General features: G+C 42.2%; 1 protein-coding gene across 1 annotated transcript; it reads left to right on the forward strand.

Annotated features, from left to right (window-relative positions):
- The first annotated feature begins 15518 nt into the window (after positions 1-15518).
- LOC115663798 (F-box protein At5g03100-like) lies at positions 15519-17657 on the forward strand. Its single transcript, XM_030585771.2, has 3 exons — positions 15519-16358; positions 16633-16812; positions 17274-17657. Exons 1-3 carry the CDS (start codon positions 15519-15521, stop codon positions 17655-17657), a joined length of 1404 nt encoding a protein of 467 aa, XP_030441631.2.
- Positions 17658-17866: the final 209 nt, after the last annotated feature.

Below are 17866 nucleotides of genomic sequence, written 5' to 3' on the forward strand. Positions count from 1 at the left end.
AATCGACTGCAAAGTTCTGGGAATAAAATAATATTATTTTTCACTTCCGAGCCAAAATTCCAATTTTCGTCCGAAACCACTCCAGATATGCGTGGCCACCCAAAAACGGCATCGGCCTCGAAAAATAACCTCAAACGGCCTCAAAATCCAATATTGGTGTCCACAGGGGCAAAATCGTAATTTTCCCGGTCCCGAACCGAAATCCATTCTTTTTGCAGAAATGGTTGGCCCCAAGGTTGGCCAAGCCAAAAACGTCATCGGCCGTCCAAAATTGTCATTTTCAAAATTCTCGATTCCCGGGCCCGAATTCCAAGAAATGACTAAGATCGAACAATCGCGACTTTAGTTTATCTCAGGCTAACGGGTGGCTCATTGGGATTACGCGCTCTCGACCCGTGACCGACACTAAGTCAAATCACGTTTAAGTTTGCTCGAGCCAAGGCGACCTCAATTGTCATATAATTGCGAGGGTCTGTCACTAGTGCCCTTCGGACACGATCAATCAAATAGACCGGTCTCGGTTGGCTCAAAACATTCCCTCGTCAATCGATATGGTCGAAGATCGAACCAAGGTCGAGTTCTTTGGTCGTGCGAACTCAATCCAGTATTGGCCTTATCCCTAAGGTTAGCATCCCGTGAATGCGCATTTCCGGGTGAGATCTCACTATAGTGTATTGATCAATATTAATTTCCTAAATCCCGGGAAAAGGATCGAAAATTCAGACTGTTACAGACGTATACGCCTCAGGTACACTGCGACCATTCACCACATCCGGCCCGCGTACCCATTCACGCCTCAGGCCCCAATCGCGACCTGAGCATCACACGCCCTAGGCCCGATCCCAACTCAGCCCGCGCCAAATGCGACAGGCCTACATGATTGGAACCCGAGCTTATAATGCTTCAGTCCAATCCCGGTCTCACCCGAGCTGATCGTGCCTCGGACCGATTCTCATTCTTGCTTTTTCAAGCCTCAGCCTGTGCCAAATGCAACAGACCTACGTGATCGCGGCTCGAGTTTATGATACTCGGCCCGATCCCTAACTCGCACTTTCGCACTTTCACACACTTTCCCACCATCACTTGCCACACCACAACTTCTCCTTACTCATGCACACACTCAACATGTATGTACCATACACAACTGGCTAATCACACGTGGCCCGTGCACGCATCAATTACACACAACCCATGCTCACTCAGCATTCAACATGGCCAATGATAATAATTAAAATAATCTGGCCACACGTGCACCCAACAGTCATAATTAAATCAACCAATTGCACAATCACGCATTCAATTCCACTATCCCAACTCAATTATATTCCAAACGCACAATAAACACATAAATTGCTATTTTTCTCTAACCAAACGACGTCAAATCGATTCCGGTCCTTCACGGGATTTTCTCACCATAATTTCTTGGTTCTAAAAATCCAACTTACGTCCCGATCGGCCCATCACGGCCCCATGAATAGTAGATCACAGCCACTGTTATTTTCTAATTTCCAATAATTAATGCCCGAATTAAATCCCAAGGCCCGCCATAAAATTTCCACTACCAATTCATACAATTCCGCACCTAACTTTATACAGATTTCGCCCAAAATCGCCCGTTGATACCCGAAGTCCCAAATCGGGTTTAGAGCCCGACTTACCCGCGTTCTAGACTATCGCGGCTAGAACGGAAAGCGGCGGAACTAAATCGGACATGGCGGGGACGGCGGCGAAGCTCGGCAACGGCGATCGGCTTGCGGCGGCGGTCCGGCTCTCTGGTTGTGGCTCTCGGCCACTTGAAAGAGAGAGGAAAAGAGAGAGAAACGGTGGCTGGTGTTGGCGGTTTGGGGCTGGTACGGCAGCAAGCGGCGGCTAGAGGGCGGTCCAGGTGGTGGTGGCGAGCGGCGGCGCCGGCGTGGCTTCACGGTGGAAGAGGAAGAAGTTCACGATGGGGGAAAATTTCACAGGCGAGAGAGAGAACCGAATGGGGGAATGAGAGAGAGGAGACAGAGAGAGTCTACGGTGGGGGGAAAACTCATGGCAAGGGGAAGAGAGAGGAATGAGGCGAGAGAGTCTTATCTAGACTTAAATAGGAACTTTGACCCAAAAATATCTAAAGCAAAAATGACCAAAATGCCCCTTGCCCAAAACTAACCTTTTATAAATCCTTAAGGGCAAAATCGTCACTTTCTTCATTTCTCGTCGAAATCGAATTTTTCCGAAGAATTTGAGTGCACCAAAAATTGACACGTGTCACGTGCAACGTCGTCCTAATGTTCTGGCGTGACTTCCTAATTTTCCGGTGTCCAATTTGGGCAAAAATTCAATAATTAAATTCTATTAAACGTATCTCGAGCGTTTCTCGAGCTAACGGGCGGCTTGCTGGGGAAATTCGCAAAATCGACTTATGACTGATACTAAATCGAGTCACGTGCAAGTCCGTTCGGTGCGTGACGACCTCGGTTGTCATTAAAATCGCGAAGATCAATCACTTGATCCGAGGGGTACGATCGTTCGGTATAATTTCAGAATCATTCATCAAGTCATTTCGTGGTCCAACGGAATCACCCGCGATCCACTACTAGGACAGTGGCGAACTGACCCCTAACTATCCTTGGATCGGCCAACAGTGGCTCAAAATATCACTTACGCGATTTAATGGTCGAAATCCATTCACGATCGAATTTTCTTTAGTCGCGCGAATTTAATTCCCCTATTAGCCTTTCCCTAATGGTTAGCATTCCCAAGAATGATCAGTTCCGGGCGAGAACTTACTACGAGCACATTTCATAAAACTCAGTTATTTCATAATTTCCAATTGGCGGAAATTTCGGAATGTCACAGCTGACCTATGCCGATGCTAGCCCTCGGCCATATTTGGCCAAGGGTCGATCCTCACTCGACCTAGGGGAAGGCCGTGGCCCTCAACAAGATCTAGGCACTGGTTGTCGGCCCTTGACTAGGATTCGGTGACCCCCGCTAGCCATTCCCCACCCTTGCCAGCCTTACCGGTGAGGGTGGGAGCGGCGGCTGTGAGGGCTGGTGGCGAGGGTTGCAACCTTTGCCGCCTGGTTTCTCCCTTTTTAAAAAAAAAAATCTTATTTTAATTTTAATTTAAATAAAATTTATATTGAAAATCAAATTTGTATCAAAACGATATCGATTTAGTCATGTCAACACCACGCAAGATAGAGAAAATAATAAAAAAACCACGTCAATATTTTCCGTTAGCTAAATTGGACTGAGTTAACGAAAGAACTTGATTAAACAAATTTGACAAGTTTTAGGACTTGATTATACTTTTTGCAAGTTTTAGAACTCAATTGTACTTTCGTAACAAGTTTTAGAATTTCAAATACTCTTATCTCTTTTTTTTTGTTGCGCGCACGCGTGCACACACATACATATGTATCTCAATATGTAGATTTCTCTGAAATCTGCCTAATACAAGCATAAATTACATCTAGAAATATCGGTATATGCACGACACATATAAGAAGTCATATATCCAAATATGCCCACAAAGCGCAAGCCATGTAACTAGTATAAAGAATGTTCTATTGCTAGCAGATCGGCACTTTACTTTCTCTTTATATATAATCGTCACGCGGCAAAACTTGGCATTGTTTTGTCACATATAGCACGTTTAACCAATAAACTTTAACTTATTGAGTTTTCATTTGCCAACTTTATCTCTTGATAAATTTACATACGTTAATTTAAAAAAATCATGATAGTGAAAGGGATGATGCAAATGATCCTTGAATTTTAACCCAATGTGTAATGTGGTTTCTAGACTTTCAATTTGTTCAATATAGTCCCTGAACTATTTAGTAAATGTTCAATGTAGTCCTTTTACTTGCTCAAATGACAAATCACACATTATCTTATGATGTAGATTATCATATTTTGAGTTATATTTGTCAAAATGACGTGTAAACATGTCCATTTATTTATACATCTATTTTTGTAAAAGAAAAAAAAATAGGGTGTTCATATGTCCATCATTATTTAATGACATAGTATATTATATCGTGATTTGAGATGAAAATATTATTTGGATAATCGACATGTAACTATTTTTTGATGTCCATTGTTCAAATTTGATATATTGGAAGCCACATTAGTAGATTCCGTTAATTTGAATTAACTGAATGACGGCTGTGACATTCCGAAATTCCACCAATTGGAATTTATTGAATAAATGAGTTTTATGAGATGTACTCGCAGTAAATTCTCGCCCGGAACTTATCATTCCTGGGAATGCTAACCATTAGGGAAAGGCTAATAGGGGAATTAAATTCACTCGACTAAAGGAAATTCGATCGTGAATGGATTTCGACCATTAAATCGCGGAAGTGATATTTTGAGCCACTGTTGGTCAATCCAAGGATAGTTAGGGGTCAGTTCGCCACTGTCCTAGTAGTGGATCGCGGGTGATTCCGTTGGACCACGAAACGACTTGACGAATGATTCTGAAATTATACTGAACGATCGTATCCCTCGGATCAAGTGATGGATCTTCGCGATTTTAATGACAACCGAGGTCGTCACGCACCGAACGGACTTGCACGTGACTCGATTTAGTATCAGTCATGAGTCGATTTCGCGAATTTCCGTAGCAAGCCGCCCGTTAGCTCGAGAAACGCTCGAGTTGCGTTTAATAGAATTTAATTATGAAATTTTTGCCCAAATTGGACACCGGAAAATTAGGAAGTCATGCCGGAATGTTAGGACGACGTTGCACGTGACACGTATGAATTTTTGGTGCGCTCAATTCCTTAGGAAAAATTCGATTTGGACAAGAAACGGAGAAAGTGACCAAAATATCCCTAGGATTTATTAAAGGACAAGCTTTAAGGGTAAAGGGCATTTTGGTAATTTTTCCCTAAAATTTTGATTGGACAATTTTACGCTTGGATTTTTGGGAAATTACAAGTACGCCCTTGGATATTTTTGTGCAAGAATCGATCTCGGCCGTCGGATCAAGATAAGATCGAATCGGGACCGTCGGATTAAAATTGTGAGTAAAGGGTATTATGGTCATTTCCACCATTGGTCCAAGCTTACTATTTGGGTCAAGAACACTCATTTCTCTCTCCCCATTCTCCTTTCTTCTTCACGTTCAGCCCCCCCTTTGCCGAGACCACCTTCCCCCTTTGCCGTGAGCTTCCACCAGCCATTCTTCCTCCACCGCCGGCACCGCCGCTCGTCGCCGCAAGCCGGACCGCCCTCAAGTCGCCGCCTAGCCACCGTATCAGCCCCAAGCCACCACCACCAGCCACCGTTTCTCTCTCTCTCCCTCTCTTTCTCACCGTGGAGGCAAGACCCACGGCCAAGCAAGCCCCACGCCGCCGCCGCTCAAGCCGGACGCCGTCGTGAGCCGTACACCGTCGCCGTAGAGTGCCGCCGCTTCCCGTTCTAGCCGATTAAGTCTAGAACTTAGTAAGTCACACTCTAATCTCGATTTAGGATATTGGGTATCGACGGATAATTTGATTTGGGGTGAAATTGATAATATGTGGGTGCGAAATATTGGGGTTTATGATTGGAATGTTGTGGCAGGCCTTGAGGATTATTTTTGGAATTTTTGGAGGACAATTTGAGGTGAATTACAAGCTGTGATTTACTGTTCACAAGCTGCGAGTTACTGTTCACAAGCTGCGAATTATTGTTCACGGGGTTGTGATGATTTGTTCGGGACGCAAGTTGGATTTTTAGAACCATTATTTAATGGCGAGAAAGTGTCGTGAAGGATCAGAATTAATCCGACGCCATTTGGTTGGAGAAAATTGGCAATTTACGTGTTTTAGGCATGTTTGAATTATTCTGGATGGGGTTGATTTAATTGAGTGCTTATTTGTGTGTTTATATAGTGGACATATGTCTGTTTGGTGCACGCGTGGGCCAGATTGAATTAATTGTTGATATTGGCCATGTGAATTGTTGAGTGAACTCTATCTGCGTGTGACTCGACGCGTACACGGATCTCGTGTGTTGGGCCAGTTGCGTGTGGTAAATTCATATCGAGTATGTGCATGAGTAAGGAGAAGTTGTGGTGTGACGAGTGATTGTGGGAAAGTATGCGAAGGTGTGATAGTACGAGAATGGGATCGAGCCGAGTATCGTAAACTCGGGCAGCGATCACGTAGGTCTGTTGCATTTGGCACAGTCTGAGACTTGAAAAAGCAAGTATGAGAATCGGCCCGAGGCACGATCAGCTCGGGTGAGACCGAGATTGGACCGAGGCATCATAAGCTCGGGTTCCAATCATGTAGGCCTGTCGCATTTGGCGCGGGCTGAGTTGGGATCGGGCCTGGGGCGTGTGATGCTCAGGTCGCGATTGGGGCCTGAGGCGTGAACGGGTACGCGGGCTGGATGTGGTGAATGATCGCTGTGTGCCTGAGGCGTGTACTTCAACGCGGGTCACTGGCGAGGAATGAGAAAGAGGAAATGAGAATGGAAGGAATACTGGAATGAGAGTTGGTACATGCGTGTGTTGCATACGGCGTGATTGTGAATGAGTATGGGTGTACGCATGTTTGAGTCTGACTATATTATTTGAGGTGCCTGCGATGTGATGACTTGATGGGTACGAATGCACGTGTGTCTGTGTGATTGTCTGGAGGTACGTGATAGCCTAAGTTGGGTTTAGGGGTGTACTTGCTGAGATATAATCTCATGGTTGTGTAAACCAACAATTTTCAGAACCCCGACCTGAGCGATGAACCCTCCACCACCGCCACCAGTACGTTTTGGAGTACCAGTGCATACGGAGTATGAGGTAGCTGAGTTTCCGATGGGTGACGGGATGACCTGGATAAGACACACGACGACCGTGTTTGTAGAAGTGGGAAAGCTTGCCTTGGATGAAAACCATTTTTGAGGTTGAACGTCAGGTCATCGACTCCTTTTTGATTTTGGTAGTTTCAGTAAAGTGTGCACTGGTAGTCAGAGGTTTGTTTTATTGTATATATGGTGGAACAAGTTGAGCAAGAAATGGAAAAGTATATTCTCCCAATTCTCCCCAGTTTAAGTTTGTCCGGGTGTTTTATGGTTTTTCGTTTGCGTGATTAAATCTCTGATGTTTAGTTGAGGTCGGCGATAGCCTGGGACGTCGCAACTGTTCGACCGGAGGTGGAATGTCGTGGGCTCGACGGGGTTCGGGGCGTGACAACGGCATTGAACTTTTGTATAGTCTAGGGACTAGATTGAACATTTATTATTAAGTTAGGGATTATATTCAACAAATTAAAATTTCAAGGAAGACATTGGATAAAAGTTCACCGACCATTTGTGTCATTTTTCCATAGTGAAGTGATCCGTTTAATTTAAAAGTTTCATCTCTCTTAATTTGAAATTCGATAATATAGCTTGAAAGAAACTTTTGTGTAAGAACATTAGACATGCATTTATGAAGTTCCGCGTCTGCAAATGAGGAGTTCCGCGTTTCTGATTCAATGGATGGAACTGCCAGGGGTTGATTTTGTAGAGTTTCACTAAGGATAATACCGATAAGGGGCAATATTCTCGTGTCTGTACAGTCCCTTAGCTCTAAAATCATGGTCTTTTGTTTTTGTTTTTCTATTTTTTACCCCGTATATTTTCGGCATTTGAAAATCGAGGAACCCATAGAAGTTTCTACTTTGTTATCTGTTGGAACGTTCGATGTTACTTTTGAAGCGGAAGTACCACTTTGAGTTCTGAAAGGCCCTTGAAAAAGCTGAACCAAATAGACCCAGTTGCATTCAATTCCGACTTAGGGTGCGTTAGTTTGGGGGAAAATATTTTTCAGGAATTGATTTTTTGGACTTTCATCTGTTTAGTTCGCGAAAAATGACCAGTTAACCGAAAACACTTTCCGGTTAATGAAAATATTTATGCATAAATTTAGGAAAATGAATTCTGATTGGTATAAATTTAGGAAAGTGAATTCTGATCAGTAAGAAGGTGAAAACACTTTCCCGAATTGCTATCTTGAGTTTTTTAATATTTTATTTTATTTTTCTTTTCTTTTCTTTTATTTTTCTTTTTTCTCTTCTTTCTTTTTTTTTCTTTTTTTTTTTCTTCTTTTTCTCTTTTCTTTCTTTTCTTTTTTTGTTTTCCTTCTTCCTCCTTTGCCGGTCGTTGTCGATGGCGGTCGATGACCAGCCACAGGTGCGAGTCGGCCTAACTACGGCGAGGCGGACTCGAGGCTCAGCTGATCCAGATGAGCCCGAGCTTGGCCGAGGCCAGTGAGCTGTGAGCTCGTCAGCCCGAGCTTCGTCGAGGCTGGCGAGTTCGGGCTCGGCAGAGACCGATGAGCTCGCGGCTCACCAGATCCAGGCAAGCTGAGCTTGGGCTCGGCGGAGCTTGGCGAGCTGCAAGCTCATTAGCCCGAGCTTCGTCGAGACCGGTGAGCTCACAGCTCACCAATTCGGGTGAGGCTAGTGAGCTCGATCTCACCTGTGGCTATCACCAAACAAGCCTCGAGCTCGTTTGTGGCCGTCACGACGACAGAGAAGATGAAAAAAAAAAGAAAGAAAAGAAAAAAGAAAAAGAAAAGAGAATAAAAATAATTAAGAATTCGAATTTAAAAAAGAAAAGAAAAGAAAAATAAAATATAATTAAAATTTCTATTTAAAAAAAGAAAAGAAAAATAAAAATATATATAATTCAATTTTTTTAAAAAAAAAATAAAAAAAATTCGATTTTTATTTTGCCTGAGATAAAGTCGTGAGATTAAAATCATTTTCTAAATAATATCCAAACCAAAGAAAATGTTTTCGATCACATATTACCAAACAAACGAAAACTAACCGTTTTTCTAGAAAATGATTTCCCGAAAACATTTTCCAAAAACGATACGTTTTCTAGGTGCGTTTGTCTCGCTAAAAATTTCATATGTAAAGAAAATATTTTTACACTGAAATCATTTTTCGGGGAAAATGATTAGTTTTCTCTTGTTTAGTAAATAACTTGAAAATGATTTCCTCTCTTAAGAAAAGAGAAAAGTTTCCTCATCTTTTAGTGTGAGAGTTTTCTTTTATTGTATATGGTTTTCCGTTAATTCATCCATTTCATTAATCAAACTTGTGGAAGTATGAAAAACGAATTCCAAGGATTTATTTTCAATTAAACAAAGGCACCCTTGAATTCAATTGCCTTGGTGGAGTGGAATGGCTTTCAAGTCCCTCAATATTATGCCTTAATGTTTTCTTCCCAACCAAAGAAAAAAGTTTAAAATAATGAAAGTTTTCCAATGAATATAGATGTTCATATTTATGTACAAAAAATTTATGTGTGACAATATGTATACTAGAAATTGTTGGTTGATATGTTTCAATGCCATGTAAAAATCAAATTCAGAAGCAAACGTCTGAAAACTAGAAGTCATGAGATCGCTCAAACCCAACAACTCAAATCATCTGACTGGATGACCAATATTCTTCTCAGATGCTCCGATACGAAGAAAACTTGAAGGCTCGAGTACTGAAAATCAATAAAGCCATTGAATTTTTCTTTTATATCTCAATGAAGTGTCCAAGATGGACAGGTCTATGCTCACTAGGGTGATCACTAGATAATAGCAAGTGTGATGATTCGACTCAAAACTTGAGTATGAGGTCCAACAATGGAATGAGGAAGAATAATGGAGCAGAGGAAGGTCAAGTTATAAAGAAAGTGAATGAGGTATGGCGAAGGGAAGCAATTTATTGGCATCAAAGGGCAAGGCTGAATTGGATCAATAGTGGAGATAAAAGTTCTAAATTTTTCCCCAGACTACATTGCAAAGGACCAGACATAAAGTCCTCAAAATAAAGAATGTAGCAGGAGATTGGTCGGAGAAGGAAGAGGATATTGAAGGAGCTTTTATGGAATATTGTGGAGGAATTTTCAGAATTGAGGGCAAAAGAGACATGGAAAGAACTCTGGAAACAGTGGAACAATCTATTATACAGGAGATAAATCAAAAAATGCTTTGTTGATGTCAGTGAGATGAAAATAAGGATGCGGGTTTCCAGTAAGGATCATGTAAAGCTCCTGGGCCAGATATTTTGTCACGGGTCTTCTATAAAAAGTTTTGGGATATTGTTGGTTCTTCCATCATTCTTGCAGTCCACTATCGAGTAAAAATTAAAGAAGGCCTTGTTATTAGGCCCCGAGACAGGACTCCTGTAAGTAGTGGGTAAAAATATACGCACCCCAGACTATGTCGATAATTGGAACCCTTAGTCTAAAAAATGATGACCAAGCAAAATGAAATAAGACTAAGTTTAAATGAAACTAATCCTGTAGTGTAATACATTTTGAAATAAATCTGAATTTTACTCCGATAAATGCCCAACACGCAAAGTGATACGGAGGCATGAAAGTGAACAAGAAGGATTGCTTGGGAAACATGTGAAATGATTTGGAAACAAGTGAGTAAGCAACAGGGATTGTTTGGAGTCACTTGTGACATGCCAAAAAGATACAATTTCTTTTGGTAATTTTTCCGACTAATCAAATAACAAATTTACGATAAACAATGAGCCTTTGAGATAGGAGTCCCGAACAACGTAGAAGTTGCGATAAGAGTAATCATAAAGAAGAGTGTTAAGTTTTATGTTGTAAATAGTAATATATGCATATGTGATGAAAACCCATAATAGGAAACTATTAAATTGAAGGAAACTATTCAAATATAACTATCATCAAGGAAGTTTAGCAATAATTACCAAACAAGTCTTAAGTTACCTATTGTGCAAATGCCAATTCAGTCCTAAACCTTTCAATTTGGTCAATTTAGTCCTAAATCTTTTGACGATTTGCCAATATAGTACTTCTCGCCAAATTTTTTGGGAAATCGCTGAGTGACAGTCGAATCAGTGCTGACACTATGTGGCATAGCCAGCACAGACATGGACAATTTTTTAATTTTCTTTATAAATTTTCTAAATTTTTTCCTTATTTCCCTCTGCCGGTTGCCGAGCTTCGACGATGGCTAACGGAGGTTGCCGACCATAGGCAAGGGTCTCCCTTGCCTACGTTTGGCCTCGCCCGATCTAGTGAGGACTCACTAGACCCTCGCTGGCCTTTTAGCATGTGTCGGCCTCGCCAGAGGACGGCAAGAGTGTCCTAGCCCTCGTCAGTGTTGGCCTGCCTATGGCCAGCAACCGGTGGAGGGAAATTAAAAAAAAGTAAAAAAGGAAACAAAAGGAAAAAAAAGGGAAAATTTTCAGAATTTTTTTTAAAAATTATAATAATTATCCGCATCAATGCCCACCATCTTAGTTAGGCCACATAAGATGGCTTAAATCAACGATTCCTGTGACATCCTGAAAATTGTCCATTTGAGATTTGTGAAATATTTGGTTTTACAAATGTACTCGTAGTTAGTTCTCGCATGGAATTGATCATTCCTGGGACACTAACCTTTGGGGAAAGGCTAATTAGGGATTTAAATTCGTGCGACTAAGAGAAAATTCGATCGTGAATTGATTTTCGACCATAAAATCGCCGGGGTGACATTTTGAGCCACTGTTGGTCAATCCAAGGATAGTTAGGGGTCAGTTCGCCACTGTCATAGTAGTGGATCGCGGGTGATTCCGCCGGACCACGAAATGAATTGACGAATGATCCTGAACTTATACCAAACGATCGTACCCCTCGGATCTAGTGATTGATCCTTGCGATTTAAATGACAACCGAAATCGTCACGAACCGAACGAACTTGCACGTGACTCGATTTATTATCAGTCACGGGTCGAATATGCGAATTTCCCCAACGAGCCGCCCGTTAGTTTGAGAAACGCTCGAGTTGCGTTTAATAAAATTTAAATTATTTGTTTGAGCCCAAATCGGACACCGGAAAATTAGGAAGTCACAACGGGGCGTTAAGACGACGTTGCAGTTGGAACGTGTAATTTTGGATTATCCCGAATCCTTTAGAAAAATTCGATTTCGATGAGAAATGAAGGAAGTGACCGTTTTGCCCCTAAGGCTTTCTAAAGGGTTAGTTTTATGAGGCAAGGGCATTTTGGTCATTTTGCCCTAAAATTTGGAAAAGACACTTTTGCCCTTGGACTTTTTGAGAAATTCCAAGATTGACCTTGGATATTTTGGGCAAGATTCGATCTCGGCCGTCGGTTTCAAGATAAGATCGAATCTGGGCCGTCGATTTGGATTGTGAGAGAGAGGCAAGATGGTAATTTGCCACTTTGGTCCAAATTTCACTATTTAAGTCAAGACCTCTCTCTCTCTCCTCATTTTCTCTCTCCTCTCTCACGTTTCCCCCCCCCCCCCCACCGAGAACTCCCCCTCTCTCTCCCTCTCCCTCACGTGAGCTCTCCCTCCCCCTTGGCCGATCACCGCCTCCGCCGCGCCGTGCCGCGCCACCGCCGAGCCACCAGCCCTCAACCGCCGTCTCTCTCTCTCCCTCCCGTGAGTGAGCCGCGGCAAGGAGGTCACCGCTGCCGCTCACCATTGCCGGCGCTGTCCACGCAGCCAAGTCGTACCGCCGTTCACCGTCGTCCCCGCCGATAGCTGCCGCTTTCCGCTCTAACTGCGCTAGTCTAGAGCTTGGTAAGTCGCAATCTAACCCTTGCCTAGGACGTCGGGTATTATTGGACTCGTTTAGACGCGGTTTAGGGTAGTTTAGGGGTTGATTAGGGTGTTGATCGTGGTTGTTGGTGGCTGATCATGGCTGTTGGTGGCTGTTGTGTATTGGATTAGACGTCTGGGAATGAGTTTTGGCGGTTGAAATTCGGTAGAAATCAATTGGGGTTCGAATCCTTGAGGTTTGGTGTGATTCTCGGATTCGCGGTGACTGTACCCGTCCGGTTTGCTATTTTTGTGGAGAATTTTGTGGGCCGAATTTGAGGAAGTTTTCTTCATGAAAGTTTCTCCTAACATCTTGAAGTATGACATAATTTAATTTGAGAATTTTTGGAAATCATCGGAGGCCATTCGGAAGTCCATCTTTGGACCGAAATTAGTGTGCTGGAAATACTGTTCCTCCGACCTTCGGGTCTGTTCGAATTTTTATAAATTTTTCCAGACCCATTTTTAAAATAGTTCCTTCACAAAACTTGTTGGGGACATTTGTGACTATGACATATAAAAATTTCAAGGCTATCCAAAGTGATTTGGGTACTGGATGAGATGTATTTTTATGGTCAGGTGGCCTGACCGGACTGGTTAATTTTCATCTGATTCCAAGTGACAAAAAGAGGTGTTTACAGTTGGAACTGGGTTTCGAGTTCTTCACAGAAAATGTTTATCAAGATGTTTTACGCAACATATCCAAATTTCAGAAATTTGGAGTTCGTTTACTATTTATTTGAATGGGATTTCGGTCACTGTGTAAACTGCCCAATTTTACCCCGATTCTTTGGGTGTTCGTTTTTATGAGCGGAATGGTGGGGGTGTCGAGGTTGAATAGCTGCTGCCCTTGTGACGGGAATTGATCCTGAATGTGTGTTTGTATGTGGATGGTGTGTTTGTAACGTGGTTGTAGTTGTTGGTTAATTTCTGAATGATTGTTGGGCTGAATATTGAGTGGCCGTGTGCCCTGTGTGTATGGTCGTGAGGTGTGTGGTGTGATTGCGAAATGAGCTCACGTGTCAAGTATGTATGATTGTGTGGTGTTTGCGTGTGGCAAGGATGTGCATTTGCGAAGTGAGTGTGAGGCGTGAGATTGTGTGTGGCCGTGTATGTATGTGTGGCCGTGTGATACATGTGAAATGAGTGGAATGAAGGTACGGAAATGTAGGATTGGTTGGAAAAGTGATACCCTGAGGCGTGTTCGTTTACGCGGGGTAAGTTCCGTCCTGAGGCGTGTTCGTTTACGCGGGACGATGCCGTCCCTGACGAGGTGACGATGCTCGGCCCGACGGGGTGACGATGCCTGACGAGGTCAGAAGACCGTTGCCCTGATGCGTTTTACGCGGGCGCGGTAGAAAAGGAAAGTTGAGAATGTAGGATTCTGTCCTGAGACGTGTTCGTTTACGCGCGACAATGCCGTCCCTGATGAGGTGACGATGCCCAGCCCGACGAGGTGACGATGCCTGACGAGGTCAGAAGACCGTTGGCCTGATGCGTTTTACTCGGGCGCCGTAGTGGTGGAAAAGTTGAGAGTGAGCTGGATTTGGTTTGACGCGTGAAGATTGTGAAAGTTGACGCATGGCGTGAGTTAGTGTGTGAGTGTGGTTTGCCTCGTGTGATATGGTGCTGGATGAGTATGGATATAAATGAATTGGCTGTATTATTATTTGATATGCAGGGATGTGCATGATGGATCTCAGGTAGGATCGCATGTGATTGTTAGTACGATTGTGTGGACGTTGTTGGGTGTTGCTTGATTCGGTGTCTGGACTTGTCTGGAATACGTGGTAGCCTAGATAAGGTTTAGGTTGTGTACTTATTGAGAAGTGTCTCATGGTTGTATCAACCAAACCATTTCAGATCACCCGCCCGAGCCATGAACCTTCCGCCGCCGTCGCGGCGTTTTGGGGCTGTTATGCACTCTGATCATGATGTTGTAGGATAACCCGATCGAGATTGAGACCGAATCGGAGTCGTCGGATAAGCATGTGCCTGATGAGGATTCGGATGAGGATTCCGAAGAGAGTGAGTCAGAGTGGACGCCATCTAGAGGACGTAGGGATTAGTTTGGAGCTGAGAAAGACTTTGGAAGTGTCCCATTTTGGTGTAGCGTTACCCAGGCTACTAATCTTTTGTGATATCGGTAGTTTGCAGTTTAGTAGTTCAATGTGTATATTTTGCTTTGTGGTTTGTAAATTGGCGGTTGTGGCATAAGTTTATGTTGTAATTGGACATTGTACTTCATTCAAGGTATAGTATAAGATTTGGTGGTTTGGCAATTTATTTTCTCTAGTACCCCAGGTAAATTATTGTTTGGGTGTTTGATGTCCCGCCGCGATTAAACTCTGATGGGTTCATTTGGGTCGGCGGCGTTTCCTGGGACGTCGCACTAATTCGACCGAAGAGGGATGTCGCGAGCTCGATGGGGTTCGGGGCGTGACAATTCCCGGCCAAAATTGGTAGGAAGGACTACATTGGCAAATTGTCAAAATGGTTAGGTTATAAATTGGCCAAATTAAAAGGTTTAGGACTAAATTGGCATCTCTATAATATTTTTAGGACATTTTTTTGGCAATTACCCGTAAGATTATGTCTATCTATTGAACTGGGCAGGTTCAATCATTATATGTTGAGGAAATAATCCAACTCTTTCAAGTATATTAGATCCAATGTATAATGGATAAAAGGTGAATGGATGCATATTGAGCAAATAATCTGATTTGTTGCTTACACCACTTTAGGCCAGTGTTAGATGCATCAAATTTTTTTTTCCTTTTATTGGGATTTGGAAGGATAAAAGAATTTCGGCATTAAGCATAGTATAAAATTTTGAACTTCATCAGCAACGTAGCACCAATCTGAGCCATAACCCAACAAAGAGAGGGTGATCATGCACAAGCCTGTGCTTCACTGAATAGAGAAGTAAAGAGACCCTAGAATTCATTCAATAAGCCATGGCAGATACTTCGACGCTGGCCCGAAATGATTATGAGGATTGCATCAGTCTCTTGCCCGATTGTCTAATCCACCACATCTTCTCCTTTTTGCCTACAAGGGAAGTCATCAAAACTTGCATTTTGTCGAAAAGGTGGCGGTCCGTTTGGACCACTATTTCAGATCTCAGGTTCGACTCTTTTAACGATTATTCATTTGTGGATAGGGTTTTGACGCACTACATGTGGCCTAAGGTGAAAAGGTTCCACCTTGATATCAGATCAAAGCAGGAATTCTGCCACTCTACCATTGATTTGTGGGTTCACTTTGCGATAGATCATCAAGTCGAAGACCTTCTTCTCATCGTGAATATTTATTGGGAGCATTACACATTATCTCCATTGCTATATAATTGCTCTTCCTTGACTAAGCTATGCTTAAGAGGCTGTTGTTTCTCATCTAGCGAAAGTATTCATTGGAGTTCGCTTAAGTCCTTGTCCATTCAAACCGTGAGTGATGATGTGCTTCGGAAGATTTTGATGGGCAGCCCTGTTCGTGAATACTTAAATTTGATAAGTTGCCAGGGTGTAAAAAAAATTCATTCAAGAAGCTTGAGAGAGTTGGTAATCGATGCTCTTATTGTGGAATCCCCTATGGAGATCTGGACTCCTCGTTTGTTGTCATTGCATGTGAGAGGGGATCATTTTCATGAGATGCTAAGAATTATTGAAGCACCATCCTTAGTCAATGCAGAATTAGATTTCGACGGTCCAGTCAAATCAGATTACTTCCTGCTCAAGCAAATGCTTTCCAAGCTGCAGAACACTACTCAAATTCTTTTGGGCGCTTGGTGCCTTCGGGTGAGCATAATCTTGCTTCCTAATGGACATCATCTTTTTTCATGTAGTTTTTCACTTAAGATAGTGAACATTATTCTGCCAAAGTTTATGGATGTTTTGGGATTATATTGATTGAATTGTCTATGAGATAAAAGTTATTGGTATGTGACGTACTTAAGAGAAGTTTAGTCTATGTTTTATCATTCCGTGTTATTGCTAACGTAACAAATAGAATGATGTGACCCTCTAATAGCTTTTTTTTGTTAATCTGACTTTACCTTTCTGACGTGATTAGGTTATGTGGCCTCTAAAGGTAGAAGACGTGCAGGTGTCGTTGCCGAATTGCAAGTCTCTAACGCTACACATTCCCTTTTATCAATTCAGTTTTCCTGCTATAGCATATATACTAGCAACTACACCAAATTTGGAGAAGCTTGTTATAATTTTTGAGCCATCTGATTGGGGCGACCTCTGGGTATACTCCTTAAACTCGAATCCACAGGTTTAGATACTTCAAGAATTAACTAAATCGTACCAAAGACTCTTCCTTCCTTTGTCTTGTTGAGTCCATGAACTAATGACACTAGCGTGATGACCTGTTTGTTTCATGACCGTCGCTACCTATGTTTCAAATGCTCCATCTATAATGCTATGGATGTTTCACAATAGATCATGAATTCTTCTTTTTCTTTTTTTTTTTCTTTTTTTGTGAAGGCCACTGTGATGTTGACAATGAGAAGTTTGAGCATACATTGATGAACTCTAGTGCCCAAATTTTGGTTTCCCTTGTTTATGATTTCCTCTAATCTCGTCATTGTAGGCTAGACATCTGATTTGACAAAGAATGATTATTCTATGTGGTGATTGAAATATTATAGTGTGGAAACTAAATCATGTTTTTTGTTGGAACATTCACTATCTTTTATCCTTTTGCAGTGTGAATCTGACTTAAACTCTCACAATGTTGATCATGAGAGCAATTGGAATATAAAGAAGAAGTTCAAGAGTTGGGCTCGGCATATCAAGAACGTTGAGGTTTTTGGATTTTATGCATGTTTAAGAATCAAATATGAGGAAGTTCTCCTGCTGGTAAAGTTTATGCTTGGACATGCATCTATTCTGGAAAATATGGTCATCAAAGTTAAGTCTAAGCGCGAGGTAGTTGATTCACATAGATTGCTTGAAGTGGCCCGACGACTTCAAAGTCTTCACAGTGCTTCTAAACATGCTGCGGTTATACTCAATTATCTGGAAGAAGGGCTTGAAAAGCAGTGGAATATAACAACAAAATGTTTGTGCATTGGCCCTGAAAATACCTGATGGGAATAGGAACATTGTCCGCCACAAAATCAACTAGCTTATCTGGTTCTAATATCTCATGTATGTTTTTCGGTGCTTTAAAGCATGCTCTACGATTGTATTTTGTTTCGAATAGTTTACGAACCTTTTTCCTGAAGAAATTATATGCCATCTTGTTTACTTATTGAGCTAATATCTTGTCATGTTAACATCCGGATGGTTTAAATTCA

This window comes from Syzygium oleosum, unplaced genomic scaffold (assembly GCF_021117445.2).
Source record: "Syzygium oleosum isolate NSW1041296 unplaced genomic scaffold, Sole_v2.1 Sole_v2.24, whole genome shotgun sequence".
Taxonomy (NCBI): domain Eukaryota; kingdom Viridiplantae; phylum Streptophyta; class Magnoliopsida; order Myrtales; family Myrtaceae; genus Syzygium; species Syzygium oleosum.

Bases quoted from the DNA above. Each gene is read 5' to 3' on its own strand.
- LOC115663798 (XM_030585771.2), top strand. From the start codon at position 15,519: ATGGCAGATACTTCGACGCTGGCCCGAAATGATTATGAGGATTGCATC. The intron at 16,359-16,632 runs GTGAGCATAATC...TGACGTGATTAG, and splicing joins TGGGCGCTTGGTGCCTTCGG to GTTATGTGGCCTCTAAAGGT. The intron at 16,813-17,273 runs GTATACTCCTTA...ATCCTTTTGCAG, and splicing joins CTGATTGGGGCGACCTCTGG to TGTGAATCTGACTTAAACTC.